At 41.6% G+C, this 14,029-nt stretch overlaps 1 protein-coding gene across 7 annotated transcripts in view; it reads left to right on the top strand.

The window, feature by feature from the left end:
• The first annotated feature begins 75 nt into the window (after window positions 1-75).
• LOC127509380 (E3 ubiquitin/ISG15 ligase TRIM25-like) overlaps window positions 76-14,029 on the top strand; it is a 63,043-nt gene continuing 49,089 nt past the window's right edge. Inside the window, exons 1-5 of one of the 7 annotated variants that reach the window (XM_051888037.1) lie at window positions 123-841; window positions 3,790-3,882; window positions 3,979-4,212; window positions 13,678-13,837; window positions 13,978-14,013. In XM_051888037.1, coding sequence (XP_051743997.1) covers window positions 263-841; window positions 3,790-3,882; window positions 3,979-4,212; window positions 13,678-13,837; window positions 13,978-14,013 — 1,102 coding nt within the window. In that variant the 5' untranslated portion in view covers window positions 123-262. Of the gene's footprint in view, window positions 842-3,789; window positions 3,883-3,978; window positions 4,213-13,677; window positions 13,838-13,977; window positions 14,014-14,029 lie in introns of all 7 variants that reach the window. The other 6 variants (XM_051888036.1, XM_051888039.1, XM_051888040.1 and 3 more) reach the window with 6 other exon arrangements.

Here is a 14,029-nt window from a genome sequence, read left to right as displayed (position 1 = left end):
CTGTAAATACAAATTTGCTCAGTCATTCATGTGCTCGTAATTACGATGATTTCGACTCCACTTGAAGGGCATATAAAGACAGCAGGAAAGTGACTCTCGTTGACCAGGAATAAGGAAGCTGCTTTATAGACACAACCTGTTTTACACACGTCACTCAAACACAGAAGCAGGGAACTATTTTAACTTGTCAGTTCAGGGAAACAGAAACTGAAGTATTTTTGAGCTGTTGTGTGTTTGTGTTTTTCTGTATTTATGCAGTAAAATGGCAGAAGCAAGAATTTCAGTGGATCAGAATGCGTTCATTTGTCCACTGTGTCTGGATCTGCTGAAGGATCCAGTGGCCATTCCCTGTGGACACAGTTACTGTAAGAGCTGTATTACAGGCTGCTGGGATCAGGAGGATGAGAAGAGAGTCTACAGCTGCCCTCAGTGCAGACAGACCTTCAGTCCAAGACCTGCTTTAGGTAAAAACACCATTCTGGCTGAAATGGTGGAGAAACTGAAGAAGACTAAACTTCCTGCTGACTGTTACGCTGGAGCTGGAGACGTGCAGTGTGATGTCTGTACTGGAAGAAAATACAAAGCCGTCAAGTCCTGTCTGGTGTGTCAGGAATCTTACTGTCAAACTCATTTTGACCGTCATGAGAAATATCACTCTCATAAACCACACAAAGTGATTGATGCCACTGGACGACTGCAGGACATGATCTGCCATAAACATGATAAAGAGCTAGAAATGTTCTGTATCACTGATCAACAATGCATCTGTGTGTGGTGTAAGGAGTATGAACATAAAGACCACAACACTGTATCAACTGCAGCACAGAGGACAGAGAAACAGGTATGAACTGAGAGAGATTGTTCACGCAGAAATGAAAGTGCTGTCTTCATTTACTTCATTTCATTTTTTGTTTTTTAAAAAAGGAGTGTGCTTAATTGTATTGAATGTGTACTTGTAGTGTACTTCAAATCTTAAATGTATTTTTAAAAAAACACATGTACTTGCAGATAATATAATATTAGGCTACTGTATAAAATGAAATGCTACTAATAGGGATGCCAACCGTTCCGTATAATACGGAATCGTCCCGTATTCTCAGGCTCTAAATTGAGAATTAATCATTCCTTTTAGACAAATTTGCAAAAATAGCCGTTCGCGGAAGGCTTTAAGACCAAGTAGACTCTTCTGCCGGCTGGTCACTGTTGCTTCACAGCGAGCGGGTCTCGCGCTAACGGCAACTCCCTTTCCCTGTTCTCGTTTTGATTTCAGCAACATCCAGCCACCCTGAGGGAAGACGTGATCAAAAAGGGAAGTCGTCTTTCACTATTGCTAATGTTGTTAAATAGAGAAAAAAACATGTTATGCTCATTTAAGTAGCCTAACTTATAGCTTAGGCTATTCTTGGACCTCATTATTGAAACAAAAAATAATAAAGTCTCAAGCACCAAAAGCAGCCCATTAAGCTAATTATCTAAGTTCTCTACTTCTCGTTAATTGAAAAAATATGGATTTTCATTTATTCATACACGGTTGGAACAACATTTAGTTCAAACTTTTAAGTGCCATTAAATGCTTTATTGCCTGAAATTTCAAAGATTCAAATTTTATTCCATCTGTAGGCCTATCTTCCTGACATTTTTTATTTTTATTTTTATTTATTTATTAATTTATTTAATGGTTATGGTTTTGAATAGAGATTGATGTTTAACATCCGTTGGTGTAGCTATGGGTAAAATTCAACAATTTGAACATGGAGTCACATTATATCTATGGGATTGAACCATATTATAGGGCCTTGAAGATTACAAAAGAAAAGTTTATTAAGAATGAGAATATAGAAGGATATTGAGATATCTTTAAAACTTTTAGAATTACAGGCACACAAACTTTGGAAAAATACTATTTATGGCACTCAGACAGGAATGTTCAGTTGTGTTGATAGAAAAAAAAACGAGATACATTTCTAGTTTCAACATTATTTGTTCTTCAGAAAAATGTGCGACCATTGGAAATGTGCACCAGTTTACTCATGGAGGCGCATTAAGTTCCCTATCTCTGGAAATTAACCACATTGGGCCTTGAAAATAAAAGTTTGTTAAGAATTAGAATCTAAAAGGATATTAAGATATATGTAATATGAGTTACAGAAATGCAAACTTTGGGCGAAAAACACAAGAAGTGCTTTTTGTCATTTTTGAACTGTTGGCATATAATGAAACAAAGATTGCTAATGTCAGATAACTAACAGGCCTATCAATCTCTGTGTAAAAATAAAATAATGATGCTGTTCTAAAGTCATTTTACCCCCCTGTAATCTGACTCCAAATCTCAGGTGAAAATTGTAATTCTGACCCCCCTCTACAAAATATTGGATTACTCAGTATATACATCCATTACATTTAACATTTTGGCTTTCTTCTTCATTTATGTTTGTATTTCTACAGAAAAAAAGAAAGAAAGAAAATAAAAAATTTGAGCTTTTTGGTTGATTTTGACACGAAATTACCCAAATGTGTTTATGTCTGAGAACCTTTTATACATCTTTTATACACATACTTAACTGCAGATACTGAAATGACATACACTGTGTGGTACAGTACAAATATTTTGAGTGTCCCTTATTTTCCCATAAAGAACCATGATTGTCCCTTATTTTCCTTTTCAGAAGTTGGCAACCCTACTTAAAGAGAGTAAACGTTCATGTTTCATAAGTACACTTTATAAAGTGTGCTTTTTAATGTCAATTTAAAAGTTTTACGTTAAAGTACATTTAATAATATATAATTTTTGTTCTGCATTAAAGGACACATTTTGATGCTGACTAACATATTAAGGCGCATGTAAAGTACTTGATTATTAAAACTGTAGTGTTTATCAATATTATATTTTAAGTTAATATTTTAAATGTACTAAAGTGCAAATTCATTATTACAGTACATTTTAGTTTACCATGCATGCTTAATATATTTGACAGTACACTTTAACTATATTTCAAAGACAACAGAAGTAACTATGAAATTACATATAAAGATGAACTTAAGTCCTACTTAAGTGGGTCAAAAAAATCAGTCTTAAGTTCAGCTAATTGCTTTTAATACAAATTTAAACTATAAAACATTTCATTTATTGGCAATTAACATGAAATTACATGTCTGAAAACATTCCGTTCAGTTCAAACTTAAGTGTATTATTTCCATAATAAGTACACTTCTTAAAAGTTTGCTAAAGTGTGATCCTTTTTTTTTTTTTTTTTTAAAGGAGAGACAAATTTTGATTCACAAATCAAATCAAATCATTGATCAACTCATGGACGCGAAGCCCAAGTCATATATGGTGACATCAAAAACATCAAACTTCACTGATGTTCATGTCATGACATCATGATGCAAGAACCAATGAGGTTTGATGTTATTGATGTGTCACCTTATTTTATTTGGCCTCTGTAAACAGCTGAGACATTCTTCAAAATGTCTTCTGTTGTGTCTCACAATAGACAGAAAGTCATACAGGTTTGGAACGACATGAAGGAGAGTAAATAATGACAGATTTAAAACTTTATGGTGAAATATTCATATAAAACTGGACACTGATGAAATACTGCTGACATTTCAGTTTCATATTCATTCATAATCTCATTTCAGGAAACTATGAATCTGTGGTTTGAACTTACAGTATAAACTTACCATGCTAGATCTTTAACCCTCCACCAATTCTGGATTCATGTAACTTTAATTTTGTGTGTGATAGTAGTTTTCTGTGTCATTTCCTGTTATTGGTTTGTCCTCCAGGAACAGCTGGAGGAGACGCAGATAAAGATCCGTCAAAGAATCCAGCAGAGACAGAAAGATCTTCAGCAGCTGAGAGAGGCTGTGGAGTCTAAGGTGAGTCTGGAGAAGAAGAGGAGTTTGAGACGTCTCAGTTTGGACTCTGTCAGGCCCGCTGAAGCCACTGTGTGATTGTGATGTGTGTCCTAACAGCGCTCTGCACAGACAGCAGTGGAGGACAGTGAGAGGATCTTCACTGAGCTCATCCGCTCCATTGAGAGGAGCCGCTCTGAGGTCACACAGCTGATCAGAGATCAGGAAAAGTCTGCAGTGAGTCTAGCTGAAGGACGACTGGAGCGACTGGAGCAGGAGATCAATGATCTGAGGAGGAGAGACGCTGAGCTGGAGCAGCTTTCACAAACACACCATCACATCCATTTCCTGCAGGTAACAGAGATCTAGAAGAACAGGATCATAGTGGACTTGAGCAAAAGAAACATTTCATGAGAGCAGAATGAGCCGTTGACTGAGATGTTGTCAGGAATTCAGTCAGATTCAGTCCAGTGTGTGTTATCATATAATCATCAGTCAGACTTTCATCTGATCATCTTCTGTTTAAAGAGATACACTTACAAAACCCTGGAAAATCTCATAGGAAACATTTCTGAGCTCTTTTTTTTCTGGAATAAATTATTAGGTGGCAAATAATTCTAATCCATAATTTCAAAGAGGGAGGTAGAGAAGTAATTATGAAATTACATTTAAAGATACGTAAATCCTAAAAACGTGGATCAAAAAGTAGAGCTCTGATCAGGTGTCAAATCTAGGCCCTAGCCCGGCCCATGTCCGACAGCTTATCAGAATTCTCGGCCTGAGTCCGATATCAGCATTAGGCCCCACCCTACATTCCCAACATGTCCGAAATCGAGCTCTTGCCATCCGATGAAAAATCTTTCGTCCTGAGGAATCTTTACCGCAATCCTCTGGCCTAAATCACGAGCACAGTTTATGCTATATGGATACTCAATTTCAATTTTCAATTTGCTGTTCTAAACTAACGTGCAGCTTTCTTGTAGTACAAACAGCAGCTCGCACATTATGTGCAGTCAGATCGCACGCAGTCGCACATAATCATTAATAAGAACTTATTGTCAGCGCTGTCCTGCGAATTATAAACAAAATCGATTAGAAACTGAAAGTTATATGGCGTATATGTGTTTCTGTTTTGAAGTAACTTAAACCCAACTTCACTATTGTTAAAGAGACGCTGCACAGACTGGTAAGACAATTTCATACACGCATTCATTCTCACTAATGCATTTAAATAAATTCCACTTCATCTGTATCTGATAAGTAATGTAAAGACTCAGATAACTGGTGAAAATAAACTCTTATATTGAGGGTTCCTTCCTCCTAGTGATGGGAGAAACTTTGAATCAGTTGAACCAATTGCATCGCAAAGTGATTTCGAAGCTGTTTCGAAGCGCTCGAAACGTCACACGCTGGCGAAGCCTGCTGGTCAGAAGGATGTAAATGCACTGTAAATGGACTTCTTGCACAACTACTTCCGCGTTCTACTTAATATGGCTCGAGCATTTCCGGTCAGCGTTCAGCGCACTTATATACAGAGAGCTTCTCATAAAAACGCAGATTATTACTACGTTTTAGGGCTGCCAAATGTTTTTTTAAACAATTAATCATATTCTTTGCATTAACATTAATTATCTTCAACCTGCTGAAATGTTTATAAATATATTTCCCTTCCAAATGCGCATTCTGAATAATAAGTATATTTCCCCACTAACCTGCCGCCGTCAAGTGCTCTTCTTCTCATTAGCAGTGTTTTTTTTTTAGTTATCATTTCATACCTGTTAAATTTAAATTTTTAAATGAATTTGACTGATAAACACCCTTGCATGAAAAGAAAGTGCATGGTTTTACTATGGTAAGTGTAGTAACTATGGGTGACAACGCATTATCACGATGGCTAGACTATTTTACGTTACAGTTACAATTGCACTGCAAACAAAAACAAGTTAAAACTGTCAAGCATCGCCGATTCCCTCCTGACAGTCTGTTAACACATTGACAATCACTGTATAAGTCCGTTAGCATCGCGCGCTAGTTGCTTTCTGACTGTAAGCGAGCAGAAGAGCTTAAGACGTGCACAAACAAACCAAGCTGACGATTAAATAGCAGTATAACTTACCTTTCATATAATATTAAGGCAAACCATGGTTTTACTATAGTAAGAGTGTAGTAACTATGGTTAGTTTTCGTACGAGCAGTATTGCTTGCGTTGGTGCTCTTTTATTCCAGTGTTTGAAATAGTTGAATGAATGTGAAAACTTCCTTAAAGAAATTTAACAATGTTAAATATTTAATTAATCTTAAAGAATAACGCAATGACAGCACGACAGTGAAAAGGTTGTCAGTAAAAAAAAAAAAAAAAAAAAAAATGGCACAGAATAGTGACTAAAATATTATGTTCATTCTGGTCTTATTCATCACATCTCACACTGCAGCGCCGCGAACGCTAGTAGAGCGCTGACACCCTGTGATTAAAGAATCACAGCTTATTTTGGATTAAAACTTAAAGTTCCGTTGAGTTTGGAAAAGTCTGTACATAGTAATCATCAGATTTTCTCTTCTCCTGTCTCTGACTATGTCTGGAATTTAAAATCATCCTGAGGACTCTCATTTTAAGAGGCGTTTAGTTAGCTTATGTCATAACAGCACATTGAAATATATATAACCGGAAACAACCGAGACACATTATTTCAAACCGGATGTGCATCAAGAGGCTCAGTGCAAGTAGTCCATTCAGCTCAAGCATGCATGAAAAACATTTTACAAACCAATTGCAATTGTTTTATTGAAAGTGCAATCTATTAAATGCAATTAACAAATTATCTAGGTAACACTTTACAGTAAGGTTCATTAGTTAATTAACATGAACTAATAATGAACTGCACTTATACAGCATTTATTAATCTTTGTACATTATTACAATCTTGTTAACATTAGTTAACGCACTGTGAAGTAACGAACAAACAATGAACAACTGTATTTTCATTAACTAAAGTTAACGAAGATTAATAAATACAATAACAAATGTATTGCTCATGGTTAGTTCGTGTTAGTTAATACATTAACTAATGTTTAACTAATGAACCTTATTGTAAAGTGCTACCATTATCTAATACCATAAATATGACCATAAACTTAAATATGAAGTGTTGGTATTATGTATTATTTTATTAACCAACCCCAACCTTCATCCAACCCCAACCTATTTGTCACAGACCCGCCAGGCTCAACCATCAGCCAATCACAGCGCACTCCCTCACCAGAGTTTTAACCACACTCACCTGATCCTCATCATCACCCGATCACCACAGATACATAAGCGCACCACTCACCTCAGTTCACTGTCCGGTCTCGTTGATACCAAAGGACTGCTATTCCTATGCTCCAGTTCATCGTAGATACCTACCCATTCCACTCCAGCATGCTTCCCAGTCTTTGTGCCTGTATCTGTGTGTGTGTGTGTCATCCTACCGTCTCCGTGAGTCTGCTATTCCACTCTGCTTCCAACCATCCACGAGTCATCCACCTGCAATATAAAGGACAGTATCATTACTACAGTTTCACCATTACAAAGTAACAATTTACCAGTCACTTACCTGCTCATCTGTGTTTCTCTGCTGTTAGTAATAAACTGCACTTTACCTGCAAACCTGTTGTCTCCTACCCTTCTGTCCGTAACAGAAGACCGGACCAACACTAAACACTAACAGCATGAGCTCTCCCGATCCATTTCAGGAACTCGTGGATGTCCTCCTACGAACACTCACGGCATCAACTTCACCAGTGCTCACTTTCGCAAACACCGCCGTCACTGCTTCACCACCGGTATACGCCAGTCCCATGGCCAAACCAGCGCCCTTCTCAGGCTCGGCGGAGGATTGCAACGGCTTCCTCCTACAGTGCTCGCTGGTCCTGGAGATGCAGCCGCAATTATACTCTGACGATCGCTCAGGTAGCTTCCATTATATCCCAGTTGAATGGGTGAGCGCTTCAATGGGTGGAAACTATCTGGTCACAACATGGACCAGCAACCCAGTCTCTTACGAACTTCCTCACTCACTTCAAGGAGGTTTTCGGTAAACCAGCTGGTGATTCGTCGGTGGGTGAGCAACTCTATCAGTTAAAACAAGGATCAATGTCTGTTAACGATTATGCCCTCAAGTTTAGGACTCTCGCTGCTGCCAGTGGATGGAACGAACAGGCATTGTTCACTACCTATCGTCAGGGTCTGGATTCCAGGGTGCGGCTGCATCTCGCTGCATACGAGGATTCCATCGGGCTCGAATGTTTCATACAACTCTCCATCAGATTCGCCACTCGTATGCAGTCGTGTCTAGAAGAACACCAGGGCCAGCTGCTACGCACACCTTTATTCCGTCAGCCAGAGTCCATCAGCCCTCCAGAACCAGTCTCAGAACCCATGCAATTGGAGAACAATCATCTAGCCTTCACTAAACGGCAGAGACGGCTGACCTGAGGATTATGTTTATATTGTGGAGCTCCTGGACATGTGATTTCTACATGTCCCCTTCATCCTCCTCGTCCCATGGTGAGTTCGATAATCCCCTCCATTAAGAAAATGAAGCTGCTCACCATAATTGTAACACTTACTGCTGTCAATGTCTCCATTCCAGTCTATGCTCTCCTCGACTCCGGTTCAGCCAGCAACTTCATCTCTGGTGCCCTCTGCCATCAGCTCAGGCTCAAGACAACCTCTATGCCGTCCGTCTACCAGATCCATTCAGTAACTGGCAAACCACTCTGTCGTAAACCTGTTCATCAGTGCGCTGGACCAGTGAAGCTTCAAGTCGGAATACTTCATGGAGGAACAACATCTACTGGTTTTGGAGGATTCCACCGCCCATTCTAGGGCGCCCATGGTTGGGGCAGCACAACCCCATCATCTCGTGGACCACCGGAGAGATCCTGAAGTGGGGCAACAACTGCTTTCCAGACTGTTTTCCTCACAAGCTTCAACCTCCTACTCTTCCTCCTGAGTCACTCCCAGTGTGTTCAACATCCATTGAGAGCCCAGTAGAGAAACAGTCTGTGGAGATACCTCCGTGTTACGCCCCCTTTAGTGATGTATTCTGCCCGAAGAAAGCCTCCAAGCTGCCTCCACACCGGCCATGGGACTGTGCCATCGATCTGCTTCCAGGTGAGTCAGTGCCCCGTGGGAAGATTTATCCACTATCCATCCTGGAACAGAAGGCCATGGAGGAGTACATAGAGGAGGCACTAAACCAAGGTTACATCCATCCGTCCACTTCCACTGCTGCTTCAAGCTTCTTCTTCGTGGCCAAAAAGGACGGAGGCTTGCAGCCTTGTATTGACTACCGGGCTCTTAACAAGATAAAGGTCAAGTTCCGGTATCCTCTTCCCCTCGTCCCAGCGGCTCTGGAACATCTCTGTGGTGCCACGGTCTTCACCAAGTTGGATCTCCGCAGCGCTTATAACCTCATCCGGATACGTGAGGGGGACGAGTGGAAGACGGCCTTTGTGATCCCTACTGGACACTACGAGTACCTCGTTATGCCGTATGGCCTGGTCAACGCCCCCTCCGTATTCCAGGACTTCATCTATGAGGTGCTCCGGGAATTCCTCCACAAGTCCGTCCTTGTCTATTCCCGGAGTATGGCCGAACATCGCCACCACGTTGCGGAGGTCCTGCAACGCCTGAGGGAATTCCAGTTATACCTCAAGGCTGAGAAATGCTCGTTCCACCAACCCTCAGTGCAGTTCCTTGGATACAACATCTGTAGCAGTGGCATCCAGATGGATGAGGGAAAAGTGGAGGCCATCAAGAACTGGCCCATTCCATCCACCATTAAAGAGCTCCAGAGGTTCCTCGGGTTATCAAACTTCTACAGAAGATTCATCCAGAACTACAGTTCCATAGCTCATCCACTTAACAGTCTCCTCCGCAACAAGCCCAAGTCTCTGTCCTGGTCACCAGCGGCCAACGAAGCTTTCAACACCTTAAGAGAAGCATTCATCAGCACACCGCTCCTTATCCACCCTGACCCCGAGAAGCCGTTCATCGTGGAGGTAGACGCTTCCCATACCGGTGTTGGAGTGGTGCTTTCGCAGCAGCAGAGGAATCCAACCAAACTCCATCCATGTGCCTCCTTCTCCCGTAAACTCAGCCCGGTGGAGAGGAACTACGACATTGACAACAGAGAACTGCTAGCCATCAAACTGGCACTCGAGGAATGGAGGCATTGGTTGGAGGGCGCCAAGCACCCGTTTACCGTACTCACAGACCATAAAAACCTAGAGTACTTGAGGGATGCAAAGCGACTCAACCCACGTCAAGCCCATTGGGCGTTATTCTTCACCCATTTCAATTTCTGTATCTCCTATCGTCCTGGTCCCAAGAATGTTAAAGCTGATGCTTTATCTCGTCTCCACGCTGCAGAAGAAACCCCTGAAGAGCCTGAAACTATCCTACCTGAGAATATCGTTGTGAGTCCCATCCAATGGTCAGAAACGTCGGTCCCTACCTCCAATGCCTCCATCAACACTCCGCCGGGCTGTCCTCCTGGATTACTATACGTCAGCAGAACTCAACGCGCTCCTCTCATCCACATTTCCCTGGGCACTGGCCACCCAGGGGCCAGTGAAACCCCCTCACTGCTGAAAGAGCGCTTCTGGTGGCCAAACATGGCCAGGGATGTGAGAAGGTACGTACTGGGATGTAAGGACTGTGAATAACACTATTCACTTTTCCAGTTATTTGTTCCACATAGGAGCAGCAGTCAAGTCACCTTTATTTATATAGCGCTTTTTACAATGCAGATTGTGTCAAAGCAGCTTTACAGCGGTAACAGGTAAATAATTTTGTCTGTATAGCAGCTCTAGAAGAAAATGGTGTCATTGTCCAGTTTAAGTAAGTTCAATATTGATTCATTCCGTTGTAAAAATAATTAGTTATTAATTTAGTTCATTTATCTACACAGCAGCTCTGGAGTAAACAGTGATGTCATCGTCCAATTCAGTTCAGTTCACATACAATGGTGTCAATGCAGGCAGATCAAAAAGTTGAATATCAAGTGTCCCCAACTAAAAAAGCCAGAGGTGACAGCGGCAAGAAACCACAGCTGCCCCAAAAGACTTCTCCCTGCATCAAATTCAATCACTTGGTCGCTGGTCATCAGAGAACTATATCCAATCCAATCGCTTCCATATTAAAGAAGCTCAGCAAACCCTTACCAGCCAAATTCTTCAGCTTCAGCTTATTCTCTCGCTCAATCCTACAAGCTCATCATATCCGCCTCAATTAACACCATCAATCCACTAAAATAGTGAAAATATTCTACCTCACTGATGCAGCAGTGTCTTCCCACCCGCTCCCGCAGGAGCCCACTCTGTTCTTACACTGCAGTAGCAGTGTTTTCTTCTCCGCTCCCGCAGGAGTTCCATCTCTGGCTAATCTTGCCTTCACGACTGCATCAGTGTTATCTCCCCACTCCCGCAGGAGTTCCATCTCTGGCTAATCTTGCCTTCACGACCGCATCAGTGTTATCTCCCCGCTCCCGCAGGAGCTCAGTTCGTCTGGCTGACCCTCTCCACTGCTGCAGCAATGATGTCCCCTCTGCTCCCACAGGAGCCCAGTTTCTATAGCTAATTTTGTCCACTGCTGTAGCAGTGATGTCCCCTCTGCTCCCGCAGGAGTTTCTATAGCAAATTTCTCCACTGCTGCAGCAATAATGTCCCCTCTGCTCCTGTTGAAGCTCAGTTTTCTGAATGAATGAATAATAAAAAAAAAACGTTCTCTCGACCACCGGCAAGGCTTACCCATCCGATGCTGCGAGTCTTGATCTTCCATCAGATGCTGCGAGAGCCCTCCCGGTCAGTTTCTATCTTTTCTTCTCCTCCGTCCAGCGAGGCTTACCCGTCTGATGCCAGGAGCCTTGGTCTCCCGTTGGATGCTATGCGAGTCTTTCGGTCAGTGCTTATTTTTTCGCTTTCCCCATCCAACGAGGCTTACCTGTCCGATTCCATGAGCCTTGGTCTCCCGTTGGATGCCGCAAGAGCCTCCCAGTCGATCTTTTACGCTTTATATTCCACCAGTCTCATTTATCAGCTGGTATGAGCCTTGGTCCAGGCTCATACCAGCCAGTTCTAAAAAGTGACCAGGCCTTCTTGAAACGCCAGCCCGCCAATTCTCTGCATCTTTTGTCCAGGCTTATGTCCAGTTTCATCTGAAATGCGTCTTGTAGGGGAATTTTACAGTTAAAGACCCAAAAGACCAGATATGATGAATAAAGACCTGGAGTCAGAGTTTTTATTGAAGAATAGTTTGCAGTTTATTAAGCAGAAGTCAGCTTCAAGTCTCACAAGGAGTGTGCTACTGAAGTGGTTTGAGTGATCGGATTTAAATCCATCTCAAAAGCATTTCGGAAGGCAATTACACCACATTTATATCTGACCAGAGAAAACGCATGAAGTGACCAGGTGTAAAAAGACCTATATCTCTTCCAGCTGCGCTAAAGGCACGCTCGCTGTTGCTACTGCTGTTGGCGGGGACACTAAACACAGTGCGAGTCAGTCTTGACAGTCGCGGTAGGGAGCGGAGACACTGGTAAGTGTAATCAGGTTTATTTGAGGAACAACAGAGCAGAGTGCAGGTGAGTTGGAGCAGATGATAATGTTGTCGAGACGTGATACTGGATCTGATACTTGTCTTTGTTTTCTTAGGGAGCGAGGATGCAGAGTGGCGTGGAGCAGACGAACACACTGGAACTCACAGGAGACGTGGAGACACAAGGGATCACAGGAGACGCTGGAGACAGGTAAGTAGTCGTTTCGGGGAGTCCTGGAGGTAAGCATAACAACTGGTATGCATTAACGAGACCGGACAGTGACTGTGTGATCTGGCGTGTCCTTTATGTGGCTGTGGTGATGAGTGCTGAATGAGCGTCAGGTGTGGCTTGTTAATACTCAGGAGAGGGAGTGCGTTGTGATTGGGTGAGTGTAGAGCCTGGCGTGTCTGTGACAGCTATGATGTGAAAATTGGTCCAAAGCCTGGCCCTAGGGGTGTAAATAAGTTGGGGCCTGTCAGGCTTGGACTGAAATGCAGGGCTCTATCAAAAAGCAAATATTATAAATATTTGAATATTAGATATGAATATTTAAATATTAGCTAATTGCATTTAATTTAAATGTATACTATAATTCATTTAATTACTATCTGTCACAAACTGCACAGGGACACGAAGGCAGAGGATCTAAGTGCAGGATTTATTAAGATAATCGTAGTCGTACAGGCAAGGATCAAACACCAGCAATAACAATGTCCAAGGCAGAGATAAATCGTAAACAGGGACAGGCAATGGGTCAGGGCAGACTCATTGGTCCAATGAGTGTCCATGGTAACAAACAAGGGGAGCAGCAGGGGAACATGAGGTGCACACACAGAGGAGATACAGGGAACACAGACAAGGATCATGACACTATCATTCATTTATTTATCATTCATTTATTTATCATTCATTTATTTAAAATAATTATTTTAATTATAATTTGAAAAAATATTTAAGTGCCAAAAACATTACATCCAATCTGCTCTTAAGTATATATTTTTTTCTGTAATAATTGAAAAGCATGCTAAAGTGCACTTCTTTTTCACCAGGATTGTAAGTGTGAAATACTAGAGTTTGTAGCATTAAATAATGAATATGAGAAGAATGTATCTGATTGTGTGAAAGTGCTGGATTGAGGCGAGTTACTGAAGATCAACAAGAGCCGCACAGATCTGATATAGAGCAGGTTATTGGCTGAAGTGTGGAGCTGATGAGTTTTGATTTGTGTTTTCTGTAGAGTTTCCAGTCTCTCTCAGCACCTCCTGAATCTACAGACGAACTCGACGATCCCTTCAGTTCTCTCTTCTCTTTTGATGACATGAGAGAATCTGTCCGTCAGCTGAGAGACAAACTGGAGGATTTCTGCAAAGAGGAGATCAAGAAGATCTCTGACAGAGGTAAAAGAGATTCATCTGCTCTCAGAAATGATCCTCCATCATCTAATATCGTAGAGCATCATATTAGAAATGTCTTAGAAATGAATGTATTTTATCTTAAGTCATTTCTCTTCACGCTGTTCATGTCTGTTTATTTTCAGTCACATTCTCCAACATGAGGAACGACTTCCTACAGTGTAAGTCACTAAGAAA

This window comes from Ctenopharyngodon idella, chromosome 3, assembly GCF_019924925.1.
Source record: "Ctenopharyngodon idella isolate HZGC_01 chromosome 3, HZGC01, whole genome shotgun sequence".
Taxonomy (NCBI): domain Eukaryota; kingdom Metazoa; phylum Chordata; class Actinopteri; order Cypriniformes; family Xenocyprididae; genus Ctenopharyngodon; species Ctenopharyngodon idella.
The sequence above is the reverse complement of the archived record's forward strand: the minus strand, read 5'-3'. Positions and strand labels throughout refer to the sequence as shown.